The sequence below is a fragment of the Phocoena phocoena genome, chromosome X, assembly GCF_963924675.1.
Source record: "Phocoena phocoena chromosome X, mPhoPho1.1, whole genome shotgun sequence".
NCBI classification, from domain to species: domain Eukaryota; kingdom Metazoa; phylum Chordata; class Mammalia; order Artiodactyla; family Phocoenidae; genus Phocoena; species Phocoena phocoena.
In genome coordinates, this window is record NC_089240.1 from 42,696,487 (window position 1) to 42,710,405 (window position 13,919).

General features: G+C 51.6%; 2 protein-coding genes across 2 annotated transcripts; one reads left to right on the forward strand and one right to left on the reverse strand.

Moving 5' to 3' along the window:
• The first annotated feature begins 3,585 nt into the window (after window positions 1–3,585).
• ERAS (ES cell expressed Ras) lies at window positions 3,586–4,287 on the forward strand. The gene has a single exon (XM_065901303.1). It carries the CDS (start codon window positions 3,586–3,588, stop codon window positions 4,285–4,287), a length of 702 nt encoding a protein of 233 aa, XP_065757375.1.
• Window positions 4,288–5,515: 1,228 nt separating this feature from the next.
• Window positions 5,516–11,052, reverse strand: PCSK1N (proprotein convertase subtilisin/kexin type 1 inhibitor). The gene is made up of 3 exons (XM_065901289.1): window positions 10,881–11,052; window positions 6,229–6,701; window positions 5,516–5,841 (listed from the first exon to the last, which is right to left on the reverse strand). The coding sequence occupies exons 1-3, from the start codon at window positions 10,992–10,994 to the stop codon at window positions 5,649–5,651; spliced, it is 780 nt and encodes a 259-aa protein (XP_065757361.1). The 5' UTR covers window positions 10,995–11,052; the 3' UTR covers window positions 5,516–5,648.
• Between the last annotated feature and the right edge of the window lie 2,867 nt (window positions 11,053–13,919).

Sequence of the window (13,919 nt, forward strand, 5' to 3'; positions counted from 1 at the left end):
GGGGATCAACTGGCAGGTATGGCGGGGTTGCATATGTAATAAAGTACAAGCTATTACAAAACTTGGAGAAAGCTTTTAATCTTGAGTGGGTAAAGAAGCCCACCCTCCTGGCCAACAGGGCTGATGAGTAATGAAGGAATGAGGGTGTGGATCTTTATCAGGTCTACCCCCTGCTCATCCAAAAACTAACTGGAAATAGAGCAAGCAGCTTGGCTGGCTCCATAAGAGATTAAATGGTGGGAATCTGTGAGAAAATGAGCTCCTGCCTTAGAAATAGGAGCCTCGCAGCCAGTCCCAGCTACACCCTGGGCTGGGAAGGCAAGAAAACTATCATGAGGTGTCTTCATTAGGCCTCAGTGTCTTCATCTGTCTTTGTCTTGATTGGGGGGTGGGGGGGTCCAGGTTTAACATACTTGGATTTGGTGGTCATGGGTAGCTTCCTGGGGGAAGGAGTGTCTACCACTGACCAAGGGTGGGGAATTGTGGGATAGTTTTAGGGTTTTATTTCTCCCACATAATGAGAATTGCTTCGGCAACTCAAAGGACTCTGGGCTGAGGTTTCCTGAACTTTTCTTCATGGCCACCCTCTGACCCCAAGATGGCCACCAGAGCCCCACCCAATCAAGAAGAAGAGAATGGGACAGGGAAGGGTCAGCTCAGTCATCCTCTTTGAAGGAGCATTGTGGTTGCCCCTGCCCCCACAACTCCTGCTTACATTTTATTGGTCAGAATTGTGTCACATGACCGCCATAGCTGCAAGGGAGTCTACAAAATGGCGTCGCTTGGAACATATCCACCTCAAATCAGGTTCTTTCTGCCTTTACAAAATAACCCCTCCTCTGCAACTCTCTCCCTCCAGGACCGGACGCAACTCTCTCCCATGCTACCAAAAAGCCCACTTGAGGCAGCACAAGCTCCAGGGCCTTAGGCCCTCACAAAACATTTGGCAAAGTCTGGACATTCAGGTCAAAAATCTGACACACCCCCCACGCAGTAAAAACACAAAATCACGTCCCAGGTGGGGATAAGGTAAGGAAGAGGTGCAGCAGGATGCACGGGGCACACAGCGGGGGTCAGCGCTCACAGCGCACCCCAAGAAGACCTCCTTTGCGCACACTTGCCTGGCGGGCAGTGACCCAGCACTCACCCCAGGGCGGGGGACAGAGGTGAGCCGGCGGAGGGGCCCAAGGGCGGCTGGCTGCGCATGCGCACTCCCTCCCCGCCCATCCCCACCTCGCCCCATACCCCCAGCTGGGACCAACGTCTCATTCCCTGTCAGTCCTGTCAGAGCAGCAGAGGGTTCGGGTCCCAGCGCCACCGGCCTTCCCGGGACACAGGTGAGCCGGGCCGCCCAGGCCCCCCAGCACCGACCTGAGAGGTCCTTCCACTTAGGGCTGTGGGGGTATGGCCGAGGTCGGGTGTCGGGGACCCTCCCCTGTCTCCTCCCATCCTCAGGGTCCAGCAACCCTGGGCTGCCTTTGTAAGGACGGGCCTGGGTGAGGGTGTGGGCGCCGAGCGGGGAGCCGGGAGCTGAGCGGGGAGGTCCAGGCCGAGCACGGGGTCACGGCTTTGGGGTGAAACTGGGGGTCCCACCTCCCAGCCCCACGCTGGCCAGCCACCCCGGCTTAGGGGATACGTGTATGGGGCCCGGGCCAGCCTGGAAGGAGGTGGGACTGCGCTTGGGGGAGCGCCCCCTGCTCCCCTCAGGTCAGGGAGGTGACACAAAGGAAGGGGTACGGCACTTGGCACTGCGGTGCTTCTGTATTCCCGTGTCGCCCTGCCATGGGCTGTGTGACCTCGGGCCAGTCACCGCGGCTCACTTCCCCGAGCCTCACGGCTCCTTGTTGACGAAGCGGCCATGGCACCGTCGGCCTAGCGCCCCGCCAGGTGTCGGGAGGTCGGCCGGCGCTCCGCTGCCAGTGTCCGGTGCTCTCGGTGTCAGCCCCAGCGACCCCCCGGCCAGAGCGAGGGCCCCCTCACCAGGCCCTGCCTCTGGTGACGGCACCCACCTCTCCAGTCGCCTGGACTCCCTCCCCTTCTTCCCAGTCCCTCAGCAAATCTTGTCAGGCCTGCCTTCGGAACATCTCTGAATCTCACCCGGCTTGTCCAAATCCCCCACTGCTGGCCCGCACTACTGCCCTGGCCTCCTTGCTGCCCCCCTCCCCTCAGCTCTGTCCTCTGCTTACATCTCCTCATCATGGCCCCCTTCTTCCTGGGCGAGCACATTCCACAACTCTTTTCAGGGATCCTCTCTGGGCTGAGGGCCCCACAGCTGGATCCCCACCTGGGACCTAGCCCCCCAGCCCTGACCCCCGGATCCCAAACTCCACAGAACTCCCTCCACCCCTACCCCCTGTGGATCCCTCAAACCCACCACCTGCCCCCCAGCTGCCACTGTCCCAGGGCTTCCTGGGATACTTGGGGCCGCAGCCATTATGATGCATTTCCTGAGGCCACACACCGAACCAAGACCAGGATGTGTATTGAATGGGTTAATGGTGACTTAGTATTAATAGTGAACGCTAATTGAGTACCTGCTGTGTGCCCATCCTCTTCTAACTACATGGTAATTTACTTGCTTATCTTGTTTATTGTCTCTTTCTCGCTTTCAGAATCTAACCCTCCCAAGGGCAGGGACTTTATTTTGTTCTCAGCCATATCCCCGCCCCCCACCCCACCCCCCATCCCCGCACCCATCACAATGCCTGGCACGCAGGAATGTCCTCGAATTAATGAATGAAAATTAAATTATAATAGAAATACCTAACATTAACCAAGCACCTTCTGCCTGCTTATCACCTATTGCTGAAACATTTTTTACTGATTTATCTTTGTTGTTGTCTGTCTTCCTGACTAGAATGTCACGTTCATGAGGGCCAGGGGTTTCTTAATCTGTTTTTTTCCCCACCTCTTTGTCCTTGCCCCACAGTAGGTTCTCAACAGCTGTATGTTGAATAAGTAATAAAGACTAAATTCCAATGACAATGGCTAACAGACCTCATCATTTGCTTACCTATTTGGTTTGTTGTCTCCATCTTTTAAAACGTAAACTCCTGGGGGCAGGAATGTTGCTCGGCACAAACTATGACTAGCAGTGTGCCAGGTTGGGGTCCAATGGTGACACAATCCGAAACCAAAACAGACGAAATCCCTGCCCTCCCTCCGGAATGGGGAGGGACTGCTAATGGGCAGGGGGTGTCTTTTCCGGGTGACTGGAAATGTTCTAAAATTAGACTGTGGCGATGGTCACACAACTCTGTGAATGTACTAAAAAACATTGAATTGTACACTTTAGCTAGGTTAACTTTACGGTATATAAATTATTTAAGCTGTTTTTAAAATCTCACAGCGTTTATGTTGTAAAAGGGAGTGAGAGAGAATAAACAACATAAATAATGTATTATAGTATATTAGGTGGTTAGCACACACTAGGCACTCAATAAATGTTGATTCGATGACACCCGGCTGTCCCCTTGCCCCTAAATGGTCTCACCTAACCTCCAAACCCCCCACCCCCATTGTCTTCTCTTTCCACCTGCAGGGCCTGCTGTCCACATCTCTTCCCTGAGCTGCCCGCTTGGGGCCATGGCGCTGCCAACAAAGCCTAGCATGATTGATCTGGGCCTGGGCACCTGGAGCCCTAGCTCCCAGGAGCAGAGCCACAGGGCTCAGGCACCCTCCAGGGGTGTTGGCAAGCAGCTGCCTGAGTACAAGGCCGTGGTAGTGGGCGCGAGTGGCGTGGGAAAGAGCGCGCTGACCATCCAGCTGAACCACCAGTGCTTCGTGGAAGACCACGACCCTACCATCCAGGATTCCTACTGGAAGGAGATGGCCCTGGACCACGGAGGCTGCATTCTGAATGTGCTGGACACGGCGGGGCAGGCCACTCATCGGGCCCTGCGTGACCAGTGTGTGGCGATTGGGGATGGTGTGCTGGGTGTCTTCGCCCTCGATGACCCCTCGTCTCTAGCCCAGCTGCAGCAGATGCGGGCCACCTGGGGCCCGCACCACACCCAGCCCCTCGTCCTTGTGGGCAACAAGTGTGACCTTGTGACCACCACCGGAGATGCCCGTGCTGCTGCTGCAGCCCTCGCAAAGAGCTGGGGGGCCCCTTTTGTGGAGACCTCAGCCAAGACACGCCAAGGTGTGGAGGAGGCCTTTTCCCTGCTCATCCATGAGATCCAAAGAGTCCGGGAGGCCATGGCAAAGGAGGCCATGGCAGGGCCAGGTGGGGATAAAGGCCGGCACCAGAAGGCCATGTGCCGCTGTGGCTGCTCCGTGGCCTGAAGTTCTTGGTCTAGAAAAGTGGACCCTCCCCCAGACCAGGGTGGTGGTTCCTTCACTTGAGACCCGCCCCCCGCCCGCCCCCCCCCACCCCGCTCCCCGACCCCAGCAACTAGCTGTGTGGGACACTGTCGGTGTACTGGGGATAGATGGGCCCTTCTCCTGGGGAGGTTTTCTTTTGGTGATGGGCTTTTTGGCAATGTGGGGCCGTAGCGTTGGTTATATATTATGTCAAGTTGATTTTGTGCAAAATTAAATAGTGTTCTTAGGTTTCAAACCTGCCTCCATGCCAAGTGTTGTGTGGGTGGGAATGAGACTGGGGAGAATGTTACTTGAATTGTGAGAATTATTTCATTCAAGAAGTGTGGGGGAGACCCCTGTGTACTGGGCCCTGCTTAGGGTACAAAAGATACAGAGGCAAGCAAGACACTAAAAATCCCTGCACTTGTAGATACAACATAAGGCTATGTATTAAAGGCACGCAAAGGAATAGAGTGACAGGGAGGTCAAGGAAAGCCTTACTGAAAAGGTGACATTTGGGCAAAAACTTGTGGATAACTAGGGACAGAGGGAATAGCCAGTGCACAGGCCATGACCACAAACCAGTTACCACACCAACTCCCAATACCTTCAGGGCTGGGGTAAGAGTACAGATAGAGTAGCTTCTATACTATATAACTAAACATTACATATCAAACTAACAAAATACATCCTATCTTCCTACCTTGACTAATACACTTTCTCAAGGCCCAGAGAGTTCCATGCCCGGAGGTGATAGTGTTGGGAGGGCTGACCCCTGGCCGGGAGTGGCAGCCCACTCTGTTTCTCTTCCTGCGGGTAGCCCCTCCCCGTATCAGGAGGCAGGGGCTCATGTGTGCAAGTGGCCGTGCCAGCACCGCCCAAGCTCTATTCACATGCCTCACAAACAGCCACCCCTTGACCACCACTTGGTCCCCAGGAGGATGGACCCCCAGAAGATGCCGCTGAAAGTGGCTTCAAAGCCTTCTGGGCTCCCCATTCCCAAGCGAGGCCTAGAAACGGCACAGAATCTGGGTGGGCACTGCCATTGTCCATATGGATATCTCCCCAGTGAGGAGAGGCGAAGACTGAGGCAGGGGTTGTCTCAAAAGTGCAGGATGGAGGGCAGGGGCCCCTTTTCCCTCATCTGAGGGCAGCAATCTCCACCCAGTCCACCGGTCCCCTAGACACTGCCACTCAAACAAGCACATAGTTGCTTCAGATCATATTTATTGTGGGGTCAGGGGTGGGGATCTTGGGGTTCCAGGGCAGCAACAGTGGCTGTTGGGGTGTCAGGGGCGGGGCGGTCCTGGGCCGCTGGAGTATGCGCAGGATCCAGGCGGTGCTCAGGGTAGGAGGCGGCGCGCTGGGGCCTGGGGTGCGGGGGTCTCCAGACGCTTTACGCGCAGCAGGGCCCCCAGCACGCCCTCAGGGGGGACCTCAGGGCCCAGGTCCTGGTCAGCGGCTCGGCGGAGGCGACGCGGGGCAGCCACAGCTTCGGGGTCTGCGCTTCCCGCGAGGATCCGCCCCAACAAATACCTGCAGGGGAGCAGAGTGGAATGCAGTGAGGACGTGTCCGTGCGTCAACGCCCCGGCCCTAGGACCTGGACAGCGTCGCTACCCCTGACCGCCTGGGGACCTGGTAGCCTCCTCCCACCCAGGCATCCCACTGCTTCCTGGAGCCAGATGTCTCCGCCTTCCATCCCTGAAACTATAGTTTACCCCCCTCCCATTCGGACGAAGGAAGCCGGCCAGGCACCTCTGCCTCCACACCCTAGGTCCGGGACTAGAAAATTCCCTCCCAGGGTTCCAGGACCTGGGTGTTCGCACCTCCACCCCGTGAAGCAGGCCCCCGCCGCTCCTCGCCCTCCTCCTCCCGGGATATAGGCGCCCCCACCCGCCCCGACCACCCCTTGTGGGGGGGACCTCAGCAGCTCCGGATCCAGGTCCGGCTTCTCGTCGCCGGCGTCCTCGGCATCTGGGCCCGTGGGGCCGTCGTCGTAGACTGGGGGCCGGGGTCTGAGTGCCGGGGCGGGGGCAGGGGCGGGAACAAGCTGGGCTGCGAGGGCGGCGGGGTCCAGGCGGGCGCGGAGCAGGGCTCGGGCGAGCTGCGCGGCTGGCGCGTCGGGGTCGTCCTCCAGGCCCAGCGCCGGGTCGTTGGTGCGGGGTGCGCCCCAGACGCGCAGCAGCTGCGCCAGGGTGCGCGCTTGCTGATCCTCAGCCTCTTGCGCCTCGGCCCGCGCCCGCTCCTGCCGTTCGGCCTCCAGCAGGTGCGCCAGCGCCCGCGCCAGCTCCTGCACAGCCCCCGCCGCCTCTCCTCGAGTCGCTGCCCGCCGGAAGCGGCGGGGAGCGCTGGCCTCAGCCTTGGGCGGAGAGGCTGCGCCCAGGCTGCGGGGCTCCTGCGGGAAGACAGGTGGGGAGCGAGAGGTCGTCAGCGCCCGTCAGGCCAGGGACCCCCAACCCGAGGGACTCCGTGGATCTCAAATATCCCTAGATGCCAACATGCCAACAAAGGCGCTGTGGCCCCTCAAATATGAGTAGACACCCCTAAGGTCAATGGAGGCCCCCAAATATCTCTGGACACTCTTAGGACCACCAAAGACCCCTAGATTCACCACCCCTAACGATTTCCTAGTGACTCAGAACTTGCCCCAGGGCTGTTGAAGACCAGGGTTTTTTATTGTTTTTTTTTTTTTTTTTCCTGTACGCGGGCCTCTCACTGTTGTGGCCTCTCCCGCTGCGGAGCACAGGCTCTGGACGCGCAGGCTCAGCTGCCATGGCTCACGAGCCTAGCCGCTCCGCGGCATGTGGGATCTTCCCGGACTGGGGCACGAACCCGTGTCCCCTGCATCGGCAGGCGGACGCTCAACCACTGCGCCACCAGGGAAGCCCAAGACCTGGGTTTTTTTGTTTGTTTGTTTGTTTGTTTCATAGGAGTAGCGATGGTAGATATGACAGCTATGGATTTTTCTGTATCAATGCTGTGGACAACAGGAACCTATATTTGCATTTTATAGATTCCTATTGTCCACTTGTTTTACCCAAAAGGTAGCAGACTGTTCTGCACCTTGCTTTTTGGAATCTATATTTAGATCAGTACCTTAAGAGCATCCTTTCTCTCTTCCTTCCTTTCTTCTGTATTGATTCTCTTTTGTATGGATGTATAATAGCTTATTTAACCACCCCAATTGATGAACATTTAGGGTGTTTCCAATCATTTGCTATTCTCATAAATAATGTTGGGATGAATAACCGTGTCCATATATCATCTGGCATGTGTGCAAGTCTATCTGTAAAATAAATTACCCAGTGACTAATTTTCAGTTCAGGCAGTTTTGAAACAATTTCAATAAGTTTAAAGAAATAAAAGACTATCAAAAGTATGAGAGAGAGGGCTTCCCTGGTGGCGCAGTGGTTAAGAATCCGCCTGCCAATGCAGGGGACACGGGTTCGTGCCCCGGTCCGGGAAGATCCCACATGCCGCGGAGCGGCTGGGCCCGTGAGCCATGGCCGCTGAGCATGCGCATCCGGAGCCTGTGCTCCACAACGGGAGAGGCCACAACAGTGAGAGGCCCACGTATCGCAAAAAAAAAAAAAAAAGTATGAGAGGGGAACTAATGACCATTAAAATAACCATGAAGATTTGAAAAAGAAACATCTAGAAAAATACTTTTAATGAAATCAAAAATTAAATGGGCAAGTTAAGCCGCAGATTCGATTGCAGCGGAAGGAATAGGATTGAACAGAGCTTGGAAACAGATCTACACACACTGACACTTGCTACAACAGAGGAGACACTGCAGAGCAGTGGGGACAGGACCAACTCCTTCAATAAACTGTGCAGGAAGAACAAGTGATCCAAATTTGGGAACAATGGAAAGGAAAAGACAAGTAAACTTAACTACACTCAAATTAAGGATCTCTTTTTATCCCAAGACATCCTAAAAAGAACGAAAAGTAAAACCAGAGTGGGAGAAGATGCTTGTAGCACAGTCAGTAAAGGATTAATGTCCAATAAACAGAGAATGCCTAAAAAGCAGTAGGAGAAAAGCAAACTAATATAAAAATAGGCAAAATTGATGATGAAGTATTTCACAAAAGAGGAACCAAAAACAGTTACTAGGGCTTCCCTGGTGGCGCAGTGGTTGAGAATCTGCCTGCCAATGCAGGGGACACAGGTTCGAGCCCTGGTCTGGGAGGATCCCACATGCCGCGGAGCAACTGGACCTGTGAGCCACAACTACTGAGCCTGCGCGTCTGGAGCCTGTGCTCTGCAACAAGAGAGGCCGCGATAGTGAGAGGCCCATGCACCGTGGTGAAGAGTGGCCCCTGCTCACCGCAACTAGCGAAAGCCCTCGCACAGAAACGAAGACCCAACACAGACAAAAATAAATAAATAAATAAATAAATTTTAAAGAAAAAAAAACAAAAGTTACTAAACAAATGAAAAATAGTGAACATCATTAGTAATCAGGAAAAATGCAAATTAAAACACCAGTGAGATACACTATGCAGAATACGTCCAAAAGATTGCCAAAATTAAAGTCTGATGATGTCAAATGTTGACATGGATATAGAAAAAATGGAAGCTCTTATACATTGCTGCTGCGAACTCAATTGTTAAGATAACTTTGAGGAACAATTTGGCAATGTCTTAAAAGATGCACATATCCTATGCCCCACTCCTGGGGTGTTACACCTCAGACTAGCTTTTGCACATATACTGCTGGACACAAGTGTATGAAGAACTACAGCAGCACTGTTTGTAATAACATAAAAGTGAAGGGAGGAAAAAAAAAAAGAAAAGCTGGAAACAACCCAAATGTTGTTGCTGACGTATTGAGAATGTATCTATAAACCATGATATACTCATGGGATAAAACATTATGCAGCATGGGCTTCCCTGGTGGCGCAGTGGTTGACAGTCCACCTGCCGATGCAGGGGACACGGGTTCGTGCCCTGGTCCGGGAAGATCCCACATGCCGCAGAGCGGCTGGGCCCGTGAGCCATGGCCGCTGAGCATGCGCGTCCGGAGCCTGTGCTCCGCAATGGGAGAGGTCACAACAGTGAGAGGCCTGCGTACCGCAAAAAAAAAATATATATATATGCAGCAATAAAAATAAATGAATTATAGCCACATACTTCAATGCGATGAATCTCACAACCAATGTAGAGAGAAAAAAAAAAAAAAAAAGTTACAGAATTCCACTGCAGACTGCCTGCGACTACTAGACACCCTGATGACTTCCTAGTGACCCCTAGTGACTACCAGGAGCCACACACCCAGTATGATTCCATCTCTGTGAGGAAAAACTAGACAAGATATTGTTTAGCGATACATACATATGTGATAAGCTGCAAACAAATGTAAGGGATCAATTAACAGAAAATACTTATGGAGGAGAGGGGCTGCCTTAGGGAGAGGCACCCAGGGGCTTCTAACGATTGGTCATGCTCGATTTCTTAAGCTGAGTAATGGGTACACAAGAGGGTTATCATTATTTCTTACATTGTACATACATATGTTTAAATGTATTATGTCATATATAAAAAATATTTAATTAAGAAAAACACCATCCTTGACACAGACAGCCTTGAACTCTTCATGAAGAGGATGTACTCCAAGTGCCCTTGATGCCCACCACCCCTCAGACACCCCGGGGAATCACACACAATCATGGCCTCACACACACTCATTTGGACTGACAGGCCTTGAGATGTCACATATGCAACTCAACACTGCCACATCCACACGCAAGGAACTGCACATGTTCATGCACACTGATGCTCACGCGGTTACAATCGCCAAGCCATCCAGATGCAAGAACAAGCACCACCCTTAAAGACATAACGCAGCACAGAAAGAGACATCATGGCTCCTCTCCCCACAATGACACAGCTCCACAAAGAAGCAGGGAGGAACAGCCTCGTGAACACACATACAAAATCCTAGTCACTCAGTTCAACAGAACCAAAATGGGATATGCACTCAGGGGTGCAAAGACCACTCTCTCCCAAACAAAAACAAGATCATACAGACACACAGAGAGACACGCCCATAAGTCACGCCATTACCATAGAATTCACAAGCACAGAGTGTCACTGAGAAAAGTCACACGCAGAAGCATCACACACTGCACACCCAGACCCACACTGGCACCTTTGTATGGACGCTCGGAAGCCCTTACATGAAAAGACACACACAGGGAGAGCACACCCTCACGTCCCTATCATCACATCATGCGCACACAAACCATGCGCACACAAACCGATGCCCCTGCCTTAAATCGCGCTAGTCCCATGGACAGCGCCACAGGCGGCGGGCGGGCCGAGCCCGGGCGGACCAGCAGAGTGCGGTGGCCCGACTAGCCCCGCACACTGCCACCCGCACACCCAAGAGACCAACCCCGGCATGGCCTGGGTGCAGACTGGCGTCTGGACCCCCGGCCACCCGGGCCGATCTCTCCGCACGTCCCGGGAGCAGGACCAGCGAGAAGAAGAGCCAGAGGCCGGGCACCGACCCTCGCTGGTAGCATCCTCCACCCCACCGCCACCCCGCGCCCGACCCGGGTCGCACCTTTACCGGCCTTGCGCAGAGCGCGGGGGGCGGCTCGAGTAAGCCCAAAAGCAGCAGCACCAAAAGGCCGACGCCCCCGGCCCGCGGCCCGCGGAGCAGCGGCGACCCCGCCATGCTGCCCCAGCGAGCCGGGCTCCGGACGGGCGGACTGGCTGGCAAGTGCGCAGCGCCTGGGCTAGCGGGACACAGATGCGGTGCTCTGCGGCTGCGCACGCCGGGGAACCCTGCCCACCCCTCCCGCCACCCTACGCAGGCGCAGCCTAGGAGCTCCCGCAGCCCCTCCATCCCGCCCGTTGCCATGGAGATGCCCAAGGGGCAAGGTGGCGAGCTGGAGACTGCGATGGCGGTTACCATGGCGGTCGGAGGGCAGTTGCCAGGGCAACAGACCTTGCTGTCGCCTCAGCAGACAGGCAGGAAAAAATGACGCAGTGGAGGGGAATGGGGGTCTGGTGTTCGCCTCTCCCTCCTTGGGGAGGAGATATATGACTTTGTTCATTGGATGAACAGTTACGGATGCCCTACGGACCAGGGCCTTTACAGGGTGATGAGTTCATTCCAGGTGATGTGACCATACATAGGTCAGTTCACCATTCTAATGTGCAGCCCCTTACCTGCATAAAGGGGTTACTGGTAGCTGCTTCCCAGAGTGACTTTGAAGGTTTAATGACATTCAGCAGGAGCTCAATAAAAGTTCCTTTCTATCCTCTCCTTGTCTGTTTGCCAGTATCTTCATCTCTCCATGGCTTTGTGTTTCTCTCTCTGACCCTATGTGTCCATAGCTCTCTCTGTCTTCCCCTCCCATCTGTCTCTCCCTGCCTCTGATTCTTTCTCTCCCTTCATCTCCACAACACTCCTCCTGTCTGTCTTTATTTTGTTGTCTGTATCTACTTGTTTTTCCATAGATATATAGATAGATACATTGATAGATTTTACTCATATATTGTTCCAAAAGGATTTCAAGCATCAAAAGGATTCAAAGTATTTCTTTGCATTCCTTCATCAAAGGAAACAACTTTGGTAAAATTTGTGTATCCATAGGGGGAAAAATGTTAGGAAGGGCATGTCAGTGGTATGGAAGGGCATGTCACTGGGGGCAGGGAGAGATAACTGATGGTTTGTCACGTTCTCCATTACACTTTTCTCAGTTGTCTGGGAAAAAAAGATTCAATGAATAGGTATTACTATTATAATCAGATAAAAATAAAGATATTTTCATTTTGGTTGGAATTAATACAAAGTATGGTAACGACATAAATCAAAAGTGAGGAAAAGAAAGATCCATTTATGTTGTGAATATATCTAATCCATTTATTCTAACTGCCTCTATCTCCTCAGTATTACAAACAACTTTACAGTGAAAATCGTTATACACATCCCCTTTGGACCTGAAGAGTATACCCAGGGATGATGTATTGGACATGCAATTAAGATGACTCCCATGATCCTTGCCTTCTGATGTTCACATCCTTGGGTAATCCCCTCCCTTTGAGTGTGTGTGTGTGTGTGTGTGTGTATGTGTGTCCAAAGGTGACCAGATGTACATGATTACATGTAGATAATTATGTTAAAAATGAGGTTGAAATGATCAACTTGTGAGGCAACTCCCACTCCCTTGCTGGCTTTAATGAAACAAGTGGCCACTATGGGGAACCTCACATAGCAAGAAACAGAGGGTGGCCTTTAGGAACCTAGGGTGGCCTCCAGCTGACTGCCAGCAAGAAATTGAAGCCTTCAGTCCTATGACTTCAAGGAATTGAATTCTGCCAACAACCTGAGTGAGCTTGGAAACAGATCCTTCCCCAGTCGAGCATCAGATGAGATTGCAGCCCTGGTAAACACCTTGATTTCAATCTTGTGAGACCCTAATCAGAGAACCAAGTTAAGCCACACCCTGACTCCTGACCCACAGAAACTGTGAGTTAATGTTTTTTCAAGTTAAGAAGCTTATGGTAATATTGTTACACAGCAATAGAAAACTAGTATAAATGGGATAATAAGACTTCTATAGAGGGACTTCCCTGGCGGTCCAGTGGTTAAGACTCCATGCTTCCAATGCAGGGGGCACGGGTTCAACCCCCAGTTGGGGAACTAAGATCCCACATGCTGCACAGTGTGGCCAAAAAAAAAAGACTTCTATAGAGAAAATGTTAAACTTCACTAATAGTTATAAAAGATGATCTGAATAAATGAAGACACATTTCATGCTCTTGGATGAGACTATTTCATATTATAAATATTTCAATTATACCCAAATTAATATATAATTTCAATATAATCTTAATTTAAATCCCAGCTGAATATTTTAAAGAAAATCAATAAAACATTTCAAAATGTATATAAAGAGTCCACACAAAGCTTATACATGAATGTTCAAAGCAGCATTTTTCACAATAGCCCCCAAATAGAAACAACTCAAATGTCTACCAACTGATGAATGGACAGACAAAATGAGGTACATCCATACAATGGAATATTACTTGTCCATAAAAAGAAATGAAGTACTGATACGTGCTACAATATGGATGAGACTTGAAAATATGCCAAGTGAAAAAAGCCAGACACAAAAAGCCACATATTGCATGATTCCGTTTATGTGAAATGCCCAGAATAGGCAAATCCATGGAGATAGAAAGTTAATTCGTGGTTGCCAGGGGTTGAGGGGAGAAGAGAACGGAATGGCAGTGGGTGCAGGGGGCAGTTACTGCAAATAAGTACAGCGTGTCTTTTTGAGGTGATGAAAATGTTTTGGTGTTAAATAGTGGTGATGGCTGAATATACTAAAAACCATGGAATTGTACACTTTTATTTTTTTTTAGGGCAATATATGACTTATCTTCATTTCAAGTAAAGATATCTTTATCTAACAATTAACAATGTCCTTTTATTCAAAAGTACCTTTAAAATACCATTTAGTCCCAATGACAATTTCTTGAGATGGAATTGTTCTCTTTACAGATGAAGACATTAATGCTCTGAGAGAATATATTGAATTGTACACTTTAAAATGATGAACTTTATGGTATGTGAATTATATGTCAA

What these genes read in the sequence shown, in the direction of transcription:
- PCSK1N (XM_065901289.1), bottom strand. Translation starts at nt 10,994, where the DNA reads ATGGCGGGGTCGCCGCTGCTCCGCGGGCCGCGGGCCGGGGGCGTCGGC. An exon ending in TCTGCGCAAGGCCGGTAAAG is followed by an intron (nt 6,702 to 10,880) that starts GTGCGACCCGGG and finishes GTCTTCCCGCAG; the next exon opens with GAGCCCCGCAGCCTGGGCGC. An exon ending in CTGGATCCGGAGCTGCTGAG is followed by an intron (nt 5,842 to 6,228) that starts GTCCCCCCCACA and finishes GCTCCCCTGCAG; the next exon opens with GTATTTGTTGGGGCGGATCC.
- ERAS (XM_065901303.1), top strand. Translation starts at nt 3,586, where the DNA reads ATGGCGCTGCCAACAAAGCCTAGCATGATTGATCTGGGCCTGGGCACC.